Source organism: Photinus pyralis, unplaced genomic scaffold (assembly GCF_008802855.1).
Source record: "Photinus pyralis isolate 1611_PpyrPB1 unplaced genomic scaffold, Ppyr1.3 Ppyr1.4_LG1, whole genome shotgun sequence".
In the NCBI taxonomy this organism is placed as follows: Eukaryota; Metazoa; Arthropoda; class Insecta; order Coleoptera; family Lampyridae; genus Photinus; species Photinus pyralis.
The window spans coordinates 28766340-28784721 of NW_022170249.1; the positions used below are offsets into that span (position 1 = coordinate 28766340).

Below are 18382 nucleotides of genomic sequence, written 5' to 3' on the forward strand. Positions count from 1 at the left end.
ACCGAACAAAAGTGTCAAATGTCAACAAATATTACAAATAACGTTTGGCAACATTGTAAAAAAAATTCCGAATCTGCCAACTTATTCTCCCAAAAAGTAACTAAATAATAATGAATATAAATCCGTCAAATCTTGATTTAAATTGGCATGCCATTTTCTTCTGTTGATGACGTGCAACGCTATTTATAGCGAAAACCCTATACCAATCAAAGTTCTGGATACTATAGTTGTCACCACAAATCACATACAAATAGATTGGTATGTACAATGTTAACGTTTGGAATCATATTAGCGCCATCTGGTGCCTGCGGGGGAAACTAACACACCTAACGCGGGAATTTTGAATACCTGTTAAAGCAACAAATTGATACTGAATTAAAAAAATAAATCTTAATTACTATTTGAAACTTTCAATATGTGTCAAACAGTCATTAAAATTTATTTGGTTTAACCGTTGTCCCAGTATTTTTTGAAAGTTTTCCGATCCAAATGAAATTATGTTTCATGTTCAAATGTAAGTATACTCAGGGTTGACTCTTTTAGAAATAAATTTCACCAGGTACCGTGTCACCTGTGAAAAATATCGATCTAATCGATCTAATGATGAAGTAACGCAAGCGACAGCAGACCATAATTGGCATCTGTGATTTGGAAGGTGTTGTCCTCTTCAGTTACCTACTTACACGTTTGATCCCAGTATGGCGACATCTTTTTTGGAAGAGTGGATAATATTTTTTATTCCTATTTAAATAAAATCGTAACAACGAACAATAATTTTTATTTATTACATATAGGTACCGAATTTATACCCTTTATAACCTACAGTTGTCTTTCTTGTTGTATGACAGAATATGGAAAATGTTCTTAATTCATGACGCTTTTTGCGCCCCCAACAAATTAAAAATAAACTTATGATTTCTTTTAAAAAGCGCCTCCTTAAGGAAAAAATTTTGTTACAAGTGGGAAGATTTCTGTACATAATGACAATTAGTTGAATTACAGCAAATAAATATTGTTAAAATAATCCTCTCTCGGTACTAGGTACTACTGACACAAATAGGAAAGGTGGTTAGGATGGGAAAAATCCTAGTTCCAGTTGGCATAAATGTCAAAATGTGCCCAATTATAAACAGCAATTTATTTGAAATTTCACAAGTACGGAATATGCATTCATATATATGAACAGAGGCTTGGTTACTACATTAATTTCAAAATAATAAAACAAGCATATTACATTAATATATTCACTTACGTTTCAATTTAGATTTATGTTTTTGCAGTGCTTCAAGTTTGATAGGGTCAATAAAAGCTAAATCTGACCTTTTTGAAATCATCTTAACAAAACGTTGATCTGTGCCACTTAGGATTCTATTCATTTGCTTGCACCAAAAATGCAAAATGGTTTTAACAAATAAATTAACAATTAATGAACCCAATTGGCTATGTGTCTCACAATTAAGAGCATTAAAATTAAGTAATTCTCTAAGGCACTTTACTAACGCTGTGCGTATCATAAATTTATAGCAGTGTCTCGGTAGTAAATAAAATAATACAGAACAAGATTGGCCTACAATATAATACAGATAACTGCCAGACCTAAATAAATGAGAGTTTTTATACTCTCTTGCCTCGATAACTTGTAGAGGTACATCACCAACTGATGCAGTTAACAATTCTTTACACTTATTGCACTGGGTCTTCTTTAAAACTTCCAATGAATCCAGCAATATCACAGACGTTTTTTTGGAATGAACAATTGCAGGAATGTGATCTTCTATATCTGTTTCTAAGGGAGAAATACCACTAATGTCTACGCCAGTTAAAAATTCACGTAAATTGTCTAGAGCACCTATATTGAAATCTTGTTCGCAATTTGCTCCAACAGAATGTGATGATAAAAAATTATTAATTAAGAGAGCCTTAAACGAAGGAATAAAATGAATAGCACTTGGATTTACATTTCTTCTACCATGCGCTCTGATGGCCGCAAAAAAATTTTTTAAACCGTCCTGATTGAAGGCACGTGGTAAAATATACTGAACTTGTTTTAAGAGTGTGTTTTTTAAATATATAAATCCTTTTATGGTCTTCACTAGATTTGTTATAGATGGCACTTGTACTAACTTGCCTGTTATGGGATCGAGATACTTCATGGATTCCAAAACATGAATAGCATCCTTCCAAAATTTTAGATGTGGTGATGATTTTGTTAAGCCTTCTTTAGGAGGTTTACTTGCCGACCCCAGTTTATTGTTACCATTCACACTATCAGATAACTCATCCACAAATAATATGAACGCCCCTGTATGCTTAGCCTCAGGCGGCAAGCTGTGATCAGTATGTCTCTGAAAAAAAATTTATCAGTAGGTACATTACAACGGTTTTAGAATGTTTGCCAATTTTTTTATGAATCGCCCCTAATAATTGACCATGCCTATAAAAGTTTTTAATTGAGTGACATTTTCAGGCCTATTTACATTTTTAATTGCTTGAATTTTCGCATTATCTTTGTGTATCGATCAATAACGTAACCTAGATAATTAATTTTACTTTAAAAAAATTCACATTTATCTAACTCTGTGCTAAAACTTTGAGTGCTTCCAAAAATTTCGACCTTCTTCACAAATACGACTTAAATTTCTGCCTGGCACCATTCCCGTGACAAATTTGTCTTTGAGGATGTCTTCCAAATTGTGAAGATTGCAACTTGAAGCTACACTTTTAATTCGTAAATACCATTCGTTGATAGTTTCTCGGTCCTCTTGCTTTGCACTGTAGAATTCAATCCTTTCTTTAAATACCGCTGGAGTAAAATACGGTTTTAACAATTGACACACCTCCGTATATGTCTTGTCCTTTGGCAAAACTGGGCTGCATAAATCTCGCAAAATTTGGTACGTTGATGTTCCAATTAACGTGATGAGTGTCGCTGTACTATATGGTGCATGTGTAATCTGGTTCGCCTCAAAAAATTGATCCAAGCGCTCTTTATTTAACTCAAAATTTCGGAATTCATGCCAACATGTTTAAACATGCCAGATAAGGTAGTGTCAAGATATTGCTTATCTTTTTGAAAAAAGGACACACATTCCACAGCTGATTGGTGCCATTGATGGTACACACATACCTACCAATTTTACCACCTTCAGACGGTTATCGCGACTATATCAACCGGAAAGGTTGGCCATCAATAGTTGTCCAAGCCGTAGTTGACCACACTTACATATTCCGCAGCATAAATTTCCAATCTCTTGGAAGTTCTTACGATGCTGCAGTATTCAAAAATTCAAACCTATTCAAGGAGCATGCACGAATGATTCCACAGAATCCCAAGCATTTTTATGGGGTTGTGATTATCATATATGATCATGGGTGATCCAGCTTACCCTCTTCTGCCCTGGCTTATGGAAGGATTCACAAACTATGCCAGGCTAACGCCAGAAGAGGACTCTTTCAATGTATATATGAATAGTGGAAGTGTTTGTGATGAAATCGCTTTTGGAAGATTAAAAGCCCGTTGGCGCTGCATTTTGAAACGCATTGACATTCACCACATTTTTGTGCCGTGTGTAGTTGCAGCATGTTGCATTTTGCATAACCATTTATGAAGAATTGGGAAGAAGCAGTGCGAGAAGCTGAAGTTGACGAAGAAGAAAACGTTATAATTGCCTGCGGAGCCTTTTTGTTTTTAAAAATGGTTTCTGCAAAAAAGCGAACACGCGCTCCTGGAAGATGGTGGTAAAGGAGTTTATTTAAAAGTCGTCGTAATGGAAGTAATTTGCTAAGCGAGTTGCTATTGGAGGATCAAAGTTTATTTTAGAATTTTAACGGAATGAGTACCGCTAATTTTGATAAGTTATTAAAAATGATTGGGCCTTAAATCTCAAAACAAAATACTAATTATCAATCGAAAGGTAATATCAAAGGAAAGAGTTGCAGTAACTTTGCGGTTCTTAACAACGGGTGTCTCCTACACGAGTTTGATGTAGTTACCTATTCAAAATATCGAAACAAAGTGTTTCAACGATTATTCCAGAAGTATGCGAGGCGTTAATCACGGTACTAGCTGAACATGTGAAGGTAAGTTGTTTTGAAAAGTAGTTTTTAATTGTATTGTGACGGTGTTTGGCACCGTCTCAAAAAAATATTAGAAATAAACCCCAATAGGGGCCATGAGGTCCACAGTGGGATAAAATCTATTGAATCAAATTTAATGTACTGAAGTTGAATGCCCGAAATGCCAATTTGCACTGCGGTGTCGCATTTTTATTAGTTGACAGTTTTTCTCGTCTAATTGCTAGGCAACAGATTTTCATTACCTAAACAACCCAAATTTACTCGGTAAAATACAAACCTCTTGTGCAATTATAAGTGAGAAAAATACTGCATCTGTTCATATGATTACTTATATTATAATTTTCCGTTTTTTAAAACCGTAGAAATCGACAAAATAAAAAGGTGCATTTTACAATAAATCAAATATGCTTTGGAATTACCTAAAAAAACAGGGATCACGTTTCATTACTTGCCTTTGACGTACTTATATTAAATTTATACTTGCTTATAAATTAGTTAATTACCTGCAAGTGCAATAACGTTCAAAATGTCCGTCGAAACCGCCAGGAAAACGACAATACATTCAACGTTTTGGCTGCAGTAGCGGAAAATCCGAATATAAGTTTAAGAACAAATCTTCTTCAAGTCAGTTTTTTTCCTTCGATTATGTAGGTACTCTGATTCCGGAAAATGATAAACAAATAGTATCTGATGCAGATGCAGCATACATTCTTTAAAAAAACATTACCCTAAGATGCCTTTTATTGCGTCGGTAGTTGAAACAGAATTAAATAAGAAAATCGTTCGACGTCAAACAACGATGCGATGCGCTTCTGGTTTGTTGAAAGATTCCAAACACAGGTGACAAATATGAACAAAATACGAATACAATAATTATTTATAATTACAAATTTCCATAGTTATATAATCGGAAAACAATAATATATTTAGGTACTTCCTTGCACATATAAGTGTTTTAAATGCAGATCATTAATTAATATTTATTAGTAATATGAGAATATTACATTTCTGGCTTTCACATGGCGTTGCATTCGAGAAAGAAGGACCGGTTCACGTATTTGGCCGAAACGCTGGTACTCATATCTTCAATGACATGCGCGCTTGTTTTGTAGTGCGATTATTCTGTATTAACAGGGTGTACCGTAACACTATGTTACATATAACGGGCGATCAAAAATGAGTTGAAAATAAGTTTCGGTCAATTCGTGGAACGTATAACACTGTGATGATCTTAGCCTTCTAATATCTCGGCGAGCTAACGCCAACTTCAAGTCACACCGGGATATTGGACCATATTCTGTAGTAGCGGAAATGCCAAACTAACATGGCTGCCTATTTGAATATTCTCGCTTACATTTCCCGCGAGAATCTGTCACTCGGGGACCACTCCGAGTGCACTAAGATCGTGATCTTGGTTCTATACTACTCCGGCATTTGCCTTACGAATTAGGAAAACTGCAGGAAAACCTAATTCGGAGTAGTCCTATAATGAACAACATCTAATGTACAGCACTTTTGAGCCCTCTCGAAACCGGGGTAACTACTACAAACACGCTATGAGTAACCAAAATGGGATCGAGCCATTCCCTAGGTATTACTACACATACATCGGACAAAACTAAGAGATGTCAAATATACCTCGCCGGGCGGGAGGATTACCCAGGCCCAGTGGAGTGCCTGTAGGCGTGGGCTAAAGTTGTTGGGTTCGGAACGAGTGAAAATGTTAGTGTTAGGTTCACCAAGGCCCGTATAAACTTGAATAGCTCGATCCCCTCTAAACAAGCACACTTCCCTCTTGATTACTCACAGTCCCAAATAAGCAAAAATAATGAAGTGCAATGAAATAATCGAGAGTGACTAAAAAGCACAATACACTGTACACATGCAAGTATGTACAGCACAGATACAGCCCTACCGACAATGAAACATGATTGCCAATACCAACAAAGGTTACACATTAAAGGTACAAGTGACTGAATTCAGTAAGTACATAAGTAAAGAGTTACAATCTACATTCAAGTTACACACATTTATAGATTAATTGAATAAAGCAAATACCTCACCTGATACAACAAAGCAAAAGCACACAGCAATGATTACCCAGCAAACACTATTACATTATTTTCATATAAAAGTTATATAACACAGTTACATTTGCATTATTGTAGTAATATTATTCTAGTAGTACATGCAAGTTACCAGTATGTTATTATTTCCCACTCAAAGTAACATTATAGCACCGTTACGGTAATATAAAAAAGTTACATCAGTAATATGTAACACCAGACATAATGTTATATAACATGGAAATAACTGTTACCCTAACTAATGTAGCGATGGTTATGTATCAGTGTTATATAACTATAGAATCAAATTGTTATATTTCAATGACTGAAGTTGTTACATCGACGCAACATAAACAATAAAAATAATTTGTTATACGTAGTATATAAATTTATTTTATAAAAAAAATACAAAGAAACAATGTCACATATAAACGCAAAAACATTCTACAATCAATGTTACAATGAAGGTCAGTAAACAACTAAATAAAAGTGTTTATTTTTCGCGATTGTGGCGCTGTTTGGCGAAGCGAAACCATTCTCCACATGCCTTTTCAAAGTCATTCTCCTTCATAGAAGAAAATGTTGAACATACAGTTTCTGAAGACATTTAAATTACTTTAATATACCTAAGAAAATATTTCATACCTTTGATTATCGTTATGAAATGTAATTGGTGCACACCAAAATTGTTTTTGCGTCCCATCCATGAACAATGCATGGCACATGCATTTGAAAAAATTTTTCTTAAAATTCTATTCAAATTATCTTTTGCTGAATGTCCTCCGATCCCTTTTATATATTTCTTCTACAATAGTGTTATAATAAATAAAATGCATACTTAACGCTAAACTTACGAAGTGAGTGGCAACTTCTTTATTAGAACTTATTACGCGATCAAAATTGGTAATATCTTCAATGTTTAGGATTGGAAAATACTGTTTCAAAATTTCTAATCCTTCAGAGTTAGTAGAGTTGTCAATTTGAGCGCCCTTTTCTAAAGTCTCTAATCTTTGGTCAATGTTTTTCAATGACATGCTAATAGATACAAACATTCTTGACATCTTCAGGTTGTGTTCTAAAAATATTTGTTTATAATAAATTTAAAATAGATTATAAAATAGTCACCTTGAATAATAGTAGTAATAGAATCTCTTCCCTCCACATTAGATCCACTTGAAACTAAAATAAGTACAAGTATTAAGAATTCATATGCTTTATTAAAAATATGTGTGTGCTTACTTATTCTAGTACCTTGGAATATGTTAGTATTTTCTGCTGTATCAACATGTACATTATTGTTGTCAATCTCCAGTTCAATAACTAAAATAAAACTATTTATATTAATACGTTAATACAACTATACATACATGTATTTTCTAGCGGTTCTGGTATAATAATAGGCATTCTCGCAATGTTGACATGAGGTGTTACACCTTCAGCTTGTGAAAGACTAAAACAAAAGTTAAATACGTTGCAAGTGTAATTTTTTGTTTACTTGTTTGATGAACAACTTGGTAATTGGGGTGGCAACGCAATATTAGTAAATTGTCTCCAACCTATAAAAAATTATAAGTATATCTAACAGTTTAACCACTAAAGCAAACAGTATTAAATAACTAATATGCCCCCTTTGAATGTAAACAATGTTGGGATAAGAATTTTGCGTCAGCATTTGATGCAAGAAAATTTAACTATGAAAAGCACAACATGCAGTTCTAAAGGTGATTTGGTACCACAAGGTCATTTACTATGTTACATTTAAATTCAAAGACAGAGCTGTTTTACCACCTTACTCTTAGAAGAAATTTGAGGTTCTGAATCATCATCAGACAGAAGCTTGGTTGGCTGAGTAACCTTTCTTTTCCCTCTTCCTTTTTCTGCATCATCGGTAGACACGTAGTCAAGGTTATCCGCTAACTTTCGCGCCTTTTCCAAGGAAACTGCAAATTTATACATTCACTACATGATCTATATTACCATAAGTTTGCCATACCACCAAGTATGTCTACTTTTATTTCTTCGAGATCCCATTTGTCGGTATTGGGGGGAACTTCTCTCGTAATGAGGGAAGTTACATTTTTACTTTGTGCAGGCCACCAACATTTTGTATTGTTCTCGCATAACCATGACATGGGGATTTCTGAACTGTAATACTCGTCCGTCTCCTCATCATCATTGTTTAAAAAGGTCACAACCGCATATGACATTCTGTAAATAACTTATATTTACATACTTGTATAGCAAGATATTTTTTATAAATAATGATTAAAGTAAAGCACAAATGTTAAATAAAAAAATATATAGGTACATAAAAATAATTGGAAAATACAAAAAGTTTAAACTGAGACATCTAAAAGTTTACAATATAAAATATTTAAATTTCAGAATGTAGTAATGGTAGTACAACATATTCATGGTTTGAATAATCTAACATAATACATTTTCTTTTAATTTCTTCAATTGAAACTGTAACTTGTTCACCAAGATTTATATTTATAACACCAATTCCAATCTTTCTTGAATCACAAGGTACATTAAAAAAAGGTTGAACATTAGTGAACCTTTGTATATGTACTACACATTTATGATCACACATAGATATGTAATCTACTAGGCCAAATACACAATCATCCAACATAACACAATTGTTATATTTTGAATTTGAAATTGAAAAACCACAAAATTGAACAGATCGTATAATTTCTTCATTTTTTTTAGAATATTTCACAATGGGATAATCTCTAGGAGGTTCATACTTCTTAACCAAACGATTTTCTTCATATATTCGATTGACAAGTTGTTGTAAATAGTTTCCTGAATTTTGAAGCTTGTGCTTGATTTTCTGCATGTAGTTTTCATACTTGAACGCACTGAAGCTATCCAGTGGTCCAAAAGTTTTAACATCCGCTGATAAATGTACAAGATTGTGCACATTGTATGAAACAAATTCAATTCCATACAAGTCACCAAAACATTTTACAAACCACACCAACAAGGAATCTGCATACTCAATCAAACTTTTAGAGAGTTTAGAATCAACCAGGATTCTAATTGCAATGCTTAATGAAAGAAAATGTTCATAATAGATTGGGGGTAGTTTTTGACGTAAGAGTACAGGTCCAGTGTACAATAAAAATTGTCGGAACTCGGTTGCCTTCCAATGATCTATTTCAAATAGACTCCTGGGCAGTCTAACAAATTCTTCTGTAATTGAACATTTCATTTCAACAAATATACCAGAAATTTGATCTATTTCCTTTAATCTAACATTCATTCGACCTTTCACCCAAAACTGTAAAAGCCGTTTCATAACTCCTAAGCAAACAAGGTGCATGTAGTCGAGGGGAACTTGTGATACCATTCCAATATCTAGTTTGTCAAGGCAACAGTCTCTAACATGATGTTCTGGTTGCAGTCTGCTCTTAAATGCTGCATCTGTTCTTAATGGACTATTAACTTCTGGAAACACAACTCTATTTTGCACAAAGTCCCCCTCTTGGGTGCACTTACTGCATCCAAAATAGCCTGTATGACTTTTTATACCACATATAAACGCTTTGGCAGGAGCATCACATATAATTGCATTTAACATGATCTTAACCTTAACTACTTCTATCAAAAATTCGTTGTTTGTTAGCGATAAGCATTCGTCAACAAAGGGTTGCAGATACTCATTTGCATCTTCAGGTTTCTTAGTTCCATAAAAAACACCAATCAAAAATGGTTCTGTGTAATCATCAGCAACGATAGACCCCAATAGTGGCCAAAATTGTTTGGTTGAACTTTTAGCTAATGGTAAACCATCAATGTTGATGTTCACCCTAACTATTGATGGAATATTACAAAAGTATTTCTTTACAGATTGGGAAATTCCAGAACAAAAACCTAGATGTGCATACTTCCCACCAGACAAGCTAGACACACAATTAGTTGTAGTAGCTTTCGGTGTTTTTACCAGTGTTCTTACATCTGATGGTAAATTGTGACCATGACGTTGTAGTAACTGCAGCAACTTATTCACAAAAACATGTGGAACATTACATTCAATTACTAAATCGGCTAATTCTTCTTTAAGTTTTTCATCATTCACAGTATCCTTAGAAAACATTTTAGAATGTTGAGACTCATCACAACTCTGTCCTACTTGAGATTCCACTAATGCCTCCGTCTTCTGCCCGGATGAAAACATGTCATCGGAGGTGTCATCACTATTCGAAAATGCAGGTATATTTAGATCAGCATTTTGATCAAAAAGGTTCTGCCGTTCATCATAATCCAAAACAGAATCATTACATGGAATATCCAATGCTGTTCCAGTGGAGCACAAACCTGTTGTTTCGATTGAAGGCAGTAAATGTTGCTCATTTGCACTTTGCTGAATTTCTGTTAGCTTTTGTTGAATTAGCTGGTTTCTACGCCTCTTGCTTAACAAATGCAGTTCTTTAGGCATGATTCTCAATTATTACAATTTACTGCTCCAAATGTCTGTAAAATTAAGTACTTCAATAAATCAAAAATATATTCATTACTTATGTAAAACACCATTTATCAATTATGGAAAATGCAAATAAAAGAGTAGAAAATTAAAGTTTACAGTCACATTTAACTAGATGTAACCCTCTGTGCCATACTACAGTATAATTATAAGTAACATCGTACTACCATTAGCCACTTCAGACAATTATACTTGTGTGGAGGCTTGTGTACTGTGTAACTGATTGATTCTCGGTTAGATTGAAAAATAGCTTTGGGACCTAGGATCGGTGCAGTAATCCGACCTTGATACAAATTACTACAATTTGGTATCCGAGGCACTATACCTATATTGTCAAAGACTTCCGCTATGGCTCTACTATACTATAATGATCTATCTAAATACATATTCACACATTTCTAAGAACAGAAAAAATACTGTAATTACTGTAACTTACCTTATTAATACTTCCGCAAAACTCGGTGTAGAAAAGAAATATTAAATAAATTAGAGACCAGCACAGCACTTCTTTATGGCACCAACCAAATACACGAGGCAAAAAATTAGAACCTAACCCTACTTAGTATACGTTACAATTTTACAAAAGGCGCGACGCGGGACGCGCGATGGTTCGCATGTAGAATGCACATAAAAATAGCTATGTTCATGTTATATTGTTACGTGATGTATCTGCAACTTCCAAAATGTTTGGAGATATATTACTTTTACTTTAACAGTAACACTTGATATGGAATGTAATATAACTTAATGCAGTGTAAAAGCTATGTATACGTTATATATCATTTGTTATATAACATGTGCAAGCTGCAATGTTACGTACCAATAACATTACGTGTTTGAGATATTTGTTATATAACTTGTGATTTAGGTTATGTAACTATACAACGAATGTTACGTATCATGTATGTATTAACAAGTTTAAATCTGTAGGTTTATCTAGTGCTCTTGCAACAATGTTTATGTTATATAGTGTCTGTTATATAACTTGTGGCTTCTGAGATACATAACAACTACAACTAATGTTTGCTGGGTGTATAACCAAATATTTCAAGACAAGCCGTACTTTACACTTCAGCTGGTTACAAGACAAAGACCATGAACACACATGTTAAATCCTATTTATTTGACCAACCCAAGCCACGCGGTAATTTGATCTGCTAATACCCCTAAACCACCCAAAAATCGCCCATTCCCTGCAGTTCACGCATTTCTAAGAAAAAAGTGGACTGCAGGTGTTTGAAATAAATTGTAAACACATGTGGTCTTCAAGAAATTCCATCCGTCTCATCTTCGCTCTCTTTCCCTTTTCTGTAATCCCACCAGATTTCTGTTTGCAGCTTGTGTAACTAACATAATGTATAGGGTGCTTCGTATCGACAATCATATTCACAGGACGTTGCTAAGGTTGGGGTATCTCAACAAATTTGTTAATATGTGTTTTTGTGACCTATTCCCTAAATTACTTCCAATATTTATGGTGCCTACGCCTTGGGCAATGATTTGTTTACCGTCTCCGACTGTTATAGCCTTCCGCTTACAAATCGTAAATTCTTCATAATTGTCGAACCATTGGCGACAAGGTGACATATGTTGTGACGCGCCCGAATCCGCGTAAAATATCATATTGCGATCGCCTACGACGTTAGAATTAGATGCCGAAAATAAATAACTATCGGAACCCGAATTATTAGAACCGCTTGCAGTATTAGCAACGCTCTTACTTAAAACTTAAAAAGTTTAAAACAGTCCTTCTTTTTATGGCCGGTTTTCTTGCAAAAATTGCATTTACCCGCGAACCCGGATTTTGATGTAGATTTTCCGAAATTTCGTTTCTGCAAGACATTTCGCGAACAAACTAGCCCATCGCTTTCATTAGATAATTCTGACTTACCGCCACACTGAAGCATTTCTTGTTTTAACAACCGTGGCACTAAATTACACTTTTTCTGCTCCTTTTTTATCAATGGAATCCCAGGCGGCGATAAACGGTCTATATTCCTCTGGCTCTGGCAAACTGAGTAGAATTTTGGCAACAACTTCGGCTTCAGAACGGGGTTGTTCTAAATCCTCCAAGCGCTGTGCCATTTCTTCAACGGTGGCGATATGTTGCGAAACTGTCATCTTTGAGCCATCTCATACTTGTAGAATTGTTGCAATAACATGTGAACCGAAGTCTCGTTTTTCATTTCATAAATTGAAACTGAACGATCCCACATCTGCTTGGACGTTTTTAAATTCATTATGTGCCGTACTTGGTTCTTCTCTAGCGCAAACTCTATGGTCATCCTTGCCTTTTTGTCAAGTCTATTCCACTCACTTAATTTTTGTGCCTGGTCTTCATTTGGCTGCGACGATGATCCATCTACGACATTAAGTAGTCCATGTACATCCAAATACGATTGCATTTGGAACTTCCATACATTGAAATCAGTACCGTCGAACTTCGGAAGCGTTACCTTTTCCATTTTCAAAAAAGAGGAACATGAACGCAATTCTTACGAAGAATACGAATTTCACAAATCACGAAAAAATTACTTATCCCGCAACGAAGCACGCTGCTCCCATAACCTGATGATATATTTATAAATCCCTTAGGAGTCCGCGAAATAAGTTGACTAATTTATTGAATGTACTTTAACAGAGGTGGGTAAAATGCATTTAAATAAGTATTTAAAATGGAAAATGCAAAATGTATTCAGATATTGTATTTAAAATGTAAAATGCAAAATGGTTTTTGTACATTTATTTAAAATACAAAATAGAAAATAGGTATTTGAAATAACATTTCGAATACAAAATGGTTTTACAATTTATTTATTTGCAATAAAATTTACATTAGCTTTAATTATTAAAAGTTTTTCAAATGTATCATCATTCATGCATCGACGTTTTGGTCGCATGATTATCCCTGCGTATGAAAACAGCCTTTCAACAGGAGCCGATGACGGAAGTGGTGTGTTGTATTTTATAAATAACTTTTTGATGTTAGGAAATTGATCCAACATTGACAAATTTGTAAGTGGACTCTGAAGATATTGAAGGGCTTCAAGCTGTAACTAGTGATGTTTAATTTCATGAAATTTATCTTTTTGTAACTTACCACGTAATTTATGACGTAACTTACAGTTTTGTCTGTAATTTATGAAATTTATGAAATATACGAGTTTTGGAAGATATTTTATTGTGTAGTGTGGATGTTTGATACTTTGCTGGAAAAGACTCATGGGTAATACGTTTAGAAGTAGGTATATTGTAAATCAACATAAGAAAAACTAAAAACTTAAACTCCTAACCCAAAGTAACATTGTATAATAGACATAAACTTATGCTATAGCACGAAACAAATGAACTACTTATCAAACTAATAAAAAAGAAATTCACAGTCTTCTTTAATTAACTAAAATGGTTGAATCACTTGTACTTGTACTTTACGCTACTTTCTGCGTGTTATCGGTATTGTTTCTTTGTAAAACGACTTACAGCTTATTGACTGAAGATCAGATTCGAGTAGGGATTCTTGGGGATCAGGATCATATACGGACTCATCTGCATTATGTATACTGCAGTTCTGAAAGTAAAATAATATAATATATCGGAAAAGGTACTTGTTCACTTATATTACCAGTACTTCTAATGAATCATCTTTACTGTCGGAACCAGCAATATGACTTGCACTAAGTAGACAAGTAGTATCGCGTTTGCGTTTCTGTCCTTTGGTTTGGGGAGTTTCATCAATATGCTCCTCTTCTGCATCAGACGGGGTATCATTGTAACTAAAGTCATCGTCAGAGTTTCCATTTCCTTCTATATCCGACGTCCACGAAATATTCTATACAGAAAATAAATTGTAATAGGACATACAGGTGCTGTACTGTACCTATGTAACTTACAGAGTCAGAATCAGAACTCTCTGAACAAACTTGATTGGTTGAGAATGATTTTCGTGAGTACTTTTCTTTGGAACTGCTAGTAGGTGGTGCTTCAGGGTTATTAATATTTGATTGCTGATGCTGGAAGTTTCTGTCATCCTGAACCGTCGTAGGTTCTTGAGAACTAAACAATTTACTGTTGTGCTGAATATAATTTAGTTTTATAGCTCTTTTGCTTGTTAACCTATTTCTTCTGTTTGTGTGAATTAAACTTTGAGTGCTAAAGCTTCTTTCGGTGGCAGCTGATGTACATGGCATTGTGAGAATCCGTACAGCTAATTTTGAAAGTGAGAGATCTCCACAATAACCTTTCCACCAAGTTATTGCATCAACCGTAGGTAGTACTTCCCACAAAAAATTCTCTGCAAAGAAATGGAGTTTGCCCATGTAGTGACCTAATTCTGCTATTGCAGTTGGCAACATCATGTCTTTTGCCAAACCATTAATAAACTTCATAGCACGCATTTTTTGTTCACTTGACAAGTATGAGCCAACAGAGTGAGGATTTAACAGATCAGCAGCCATGTGGACAGGTTGCATTGCATACTGCTGCCTTTCTGAAAATTTTTGTAATATGTTATTCCTCTCCGTTTCTTGTAATTTTAGCAGTTGTAAATTAGAATCAAATTCTAAATTTATTGCATTGAAGGATTTGCACACTAAATGAATAGAAGGACTATCACCTTCCAGAAGTGTTATACTTTGTGTTATGGGCTTTAAAAGGTTTATTACACCCTCCACACTGACCCAAAAATCCTCACTTAGGATAACGGGTTTTATAGTATGAACAACTTTTTGTGTGTCTTCTGTTATACTAAGTCTTTGCAAGGCAAATTTGCACTTAACGAGATCTTCCATTGATTTAACATGTGAACCCCACCTTGTTTTGACAGGCATACTTAACGAAGTTGTAAGTTTCATGTCCTTTTTTATTTCTTCTAGTTTTGCTCGCAATATCTGACTGGACATTATGGTCTTAACAATATTCTTAACAGACACAATGATCTGCTCAACAGATTCTACTCGCAATATATCTGAGCACATCAAATGAAGAGTGTGTGCCATACAACCATATGACACAATATGGGGATATTTCTCTTGTATGTTACGTGCTGCTTTACGCATATTAGCGGCATTGTCGGTAACTATTGCGCTAAATTTATGTGACCCATATTTCTCGATTATCTCTAACATGATACCTTCTAAATAGGTAGCAGTATGACTTGCAGTGCCACTTAAAACAGACTTGACAAATAAAGGGCGCGGGGTTGTGATGATAACGTTAATGACACTTTCGTTTCTTAAATTTGACCACCCATCACACTGAAGGGCCAAATTTTCTGAAATGTTCAAAGTTTCCTCCACATGAATTTGTACTCTCTCAAATTCTTCGTCAAGTAGACGATGTGATAACAGATATCGCCCAGGTAACGTAAAGGAGGGTCTCAGTCTTTTAAAGAATAGTTTCCAGTTTCTGTTTTCTGTAATTGATAGTGGTGTATTACTAGTAAACACTGCCTTTGCAAATAAGGCTGTCAGTTGTTGATGTTCTTCTACTTTCATTACGTCTACAAAACTTTCTACCATGGATCTTTGTTTGTTAGAAATGTAATTTGATTTTTTAACGGGTGTAACGGCAGATAAAGTGCGTACTGTATTTTTTTCAACATTACTCTCATGACGACTACAACTAGTAGTACTAGTACTAGTACTAGGACTAGACGTACGCGATGAAGCTGTCATTTTAGAGCGAATACTGGTGGGGGCTTTCATGCAATTTCCAATAGGATTTTCATCCTAGTGGAATTTTTTGAATATTTTTCTTTGCAAAATTTGCATTGAACACATGTTGTTTTTTTATTACTATCTATACATTCTTCAAAATACATCCACACTGAAGACCTTGGTTTAACCATAATGCTGGAAAAATATTCGAGATTCAGCCCTGTAATGTATCAGAATTCAGAAACGTTAAATTTAACGTGCAGGTTATTTGTAGAAAACGTTATTTTGCCTATACTAAACAATGCAAAATAACGTTTTTTGACAGATAACCTGCACGTTAAATTTGACGTTTCTGATACATCATTGTATTTATTTATCATAAAAAACGTGATATATTATATCATACACATATCTGGTAGAAACGCAATTTATTTTTCTTAAAAATTTACCGCATTGACATAGTAGAATAAATATAATCATATGATTTCACAGATAGTTAACGTCGGGTTAAGTCTGTCTACCTACTTGTTAAATAGGTACTTCTACGTTCTACCAGATTTATGTGATCTTAATTTTGTGACAACATTAATAATTTAATTTAGATACCTTGTTCGTTGAATCCAATAGATTAGGTATATTATTTTACTGATTCGTCAACACAACACACAAGAGACGCATAGGCATAGGTACGCAAAACTAAAGTCAGCACAATTACACAAGGCGACACGCGGTAAGCCGTAAGCACAATGCAACATAATTCCAATAAAAGCAATGGGAGGGGTAAAATGAAACTCGTTAACCTTGATGAAATTTCACGTAAGTTACCGTAATTTATGTAATTTATGAAACTTAATAAATTTCATAAATTTCAAAGATTTCAGTAATTTATAGGGTTTCTGAAATTTCCCTGTAATTTTACCGTCATTTTTGTAAGTTACAAAGTGTAAAATTTCCATCAACACATCACTATGCACACCTCAATTTATTGTGTGAAGAAGACACACGTCCGTCTGTTGCAAACTGTGGCTCCGCCTGGCTAACATCTAACGCTGACTTCGCATATGTTGAACGACCTTCAGTAACAATACCTAAGCTTAGAGGAGTAGCTCCATCTGAGAAAGTTCGTTCCGCTGAAAATCAAAAAATGTCCTCACGCAGTCCCATAACTAGGAGTGCCACAAAAAAGAGAAAAGTTATTCACAACACAACAAAGAAGACTACGCCGAAGTGTATGAAGAAAAAGAAGCGACGGGTTTACAAATTCAAAGAAGATAAATTTTCTACTCCTGCAATAATTATGTCAGATGTAGACTATTTTGAGAGATTTTTTTCTGGTGATCTTCTCGATTTGATTGTTGATGCGGCTAATCAATATTCAGTGCAACTAAGTGGTAAATCAATAAAAACGAATGTCAACAAAATCAAAGACTTTCTGGCCATTGAACTTTACTTTGGTTTGGTAAAATTTCCAGCGTACACGGATGCCTGGAGTGCGGGTCTTCGTTATGACAGAGTGGAACAAATAATGCCACTCAAACGTTACCAAATATTGAGAAGGTATATCCACTTCGTTGATAACAATCAAGTGGACGACGATCTTTTTTTTAAGATCAGACCAGTAGTAAACAAAATAAAACGTAATTGCATCTCGGTGAAAATTGAAAGAAAGCAGTCTGTAGATGAAATGATGGCCCCTTACAAAGGAAAAAAGGCTGGGAAAAAGAAATAGTACCTAAAAATGAAGCCGAAAAAATGGGGGATTAAAATATTTGTGAGAGCGGGTGTTTCGGGATTTGTCTATGATTTCCTGCTTTATGGAGGGTCATCAACTTTTCATAATATTCAATTTACTGAAGAAGAGGAAGATCTTGGATTTGGACCGAAGGTTGCCATCGCACTTTGTCAAACGATACCGGAGAAGGCACTCACTGCGGTGTATTTTGACAACTATTTTACATCTTTGGACCTCCTCTTCCATTTGAGAAACGAATACGGAATCCTGGGGCTGGGGACTATCAGAAAGGAAAGACTTCGCGGTTGTCAAATGGACTGTGCAAAAAGCAAAACGAGGTACAAGTTGCGAAAAGGCG

The 18382-nt window shown here is 34.7% G+C and overlaps 2 protein-coding genes across 2 annotated transcripts; both read right to left on the reverse strand.

Moving 5' to 3' along the window:
- Positions 1-6582: 6582 nt before the first annotated feature.
- LOC116160120 lies at positions 6583-11198 on the reverse strand. The gene is made up of 10 exons (XM_031473258.1): positions 11075-11198; positions 8137-8351; positions 7937-8083; positions 7639-7699; positions 7511-7593; positions 7383-7463; positions 7269-7322; positions 6998-7218; positions 6789-6948; positions 6583-6740 (listed from the first exon to the last, which is right to left on the reverse strand). The coding sequence occupies exons 2-10, from the start codon at positions 8348-8350 to the stop codon at positions 6637-6639; spliced, it is 1125 nt and encodes a 374-aa protein (XP_031329118.1). The 5' UTR covers position 8351; positions 11075-11198; the 3' UTR covers positions 6583-6636.
- A 2557-nt stretch (positions 11199-13755) lies between these two features.
- Positions 13756-16336, reverse strand: LOC116166924. The gene is made up of 3 exons (XM_031482139.1): positions 14529-16336; positions 14261-14467; positions 13756-14206 (listed from the first exon to the last, which is right to left on the reverse strand). The coding sequence occupies exons 1-3, from the start codon at positions 16308-16310 to the stop codon at positions 14072-14074; spliced, it is 2124 nt and encodes a 707-aa protein (XP_031337999.1). The 5' UTR covers positions 16311-16336; the 3' UTR covers positions 13756-14071.
- Positions 16337-18382: the final 2046 nt, after the last annotated feature.

Excerpts from the sequence above, each read along its gene's own strand:
- LOC116160120 (XM_031473258.1), bottom strand. The coding sequence starts at position 8,350 with ATGTCATATGCGGTTGTGACCTTTTTAAACAATGATGATGAGGAGACG. Across the intron at positions 7,323-7,382 it reads ATTCCAAGGTACTAGAATAA|TTTCAAGTGGATCTAATGTG; the intron begins GTAAGCACACAC and ends TACTTATTTTAG. Across the intron at positions 7,219-7,268 it reads TATTACTACTATTATTCAAG|AACACAACCTGAAGATGTCA; the intron begins GTGACTATTTTA and ends AAATATTTTTAG.
- LOC116166924 (XM_031482139.1), bottom strand. The coding sequence starts at position 16,310 with ATGACAGCTTCATCGCGTACGTCTAGTCCTAGTACTAGTACTAGTACT. Across the intron at positions 14,468-14,528 it reads AGAGTTCTGATTCTGACTCT|AATATTTCGTGGACGTCGGA; the intron begins GTAAGTTACATA and ends TTTTCTGTATAG. Across the intron at positions 14,207-14,260 it reads ATGATTCATTAGAAGTACTG|AACTGCAGTATACATAATGC; the intron begins GTAATATAAGTG and ends TTTTACTTTCAG.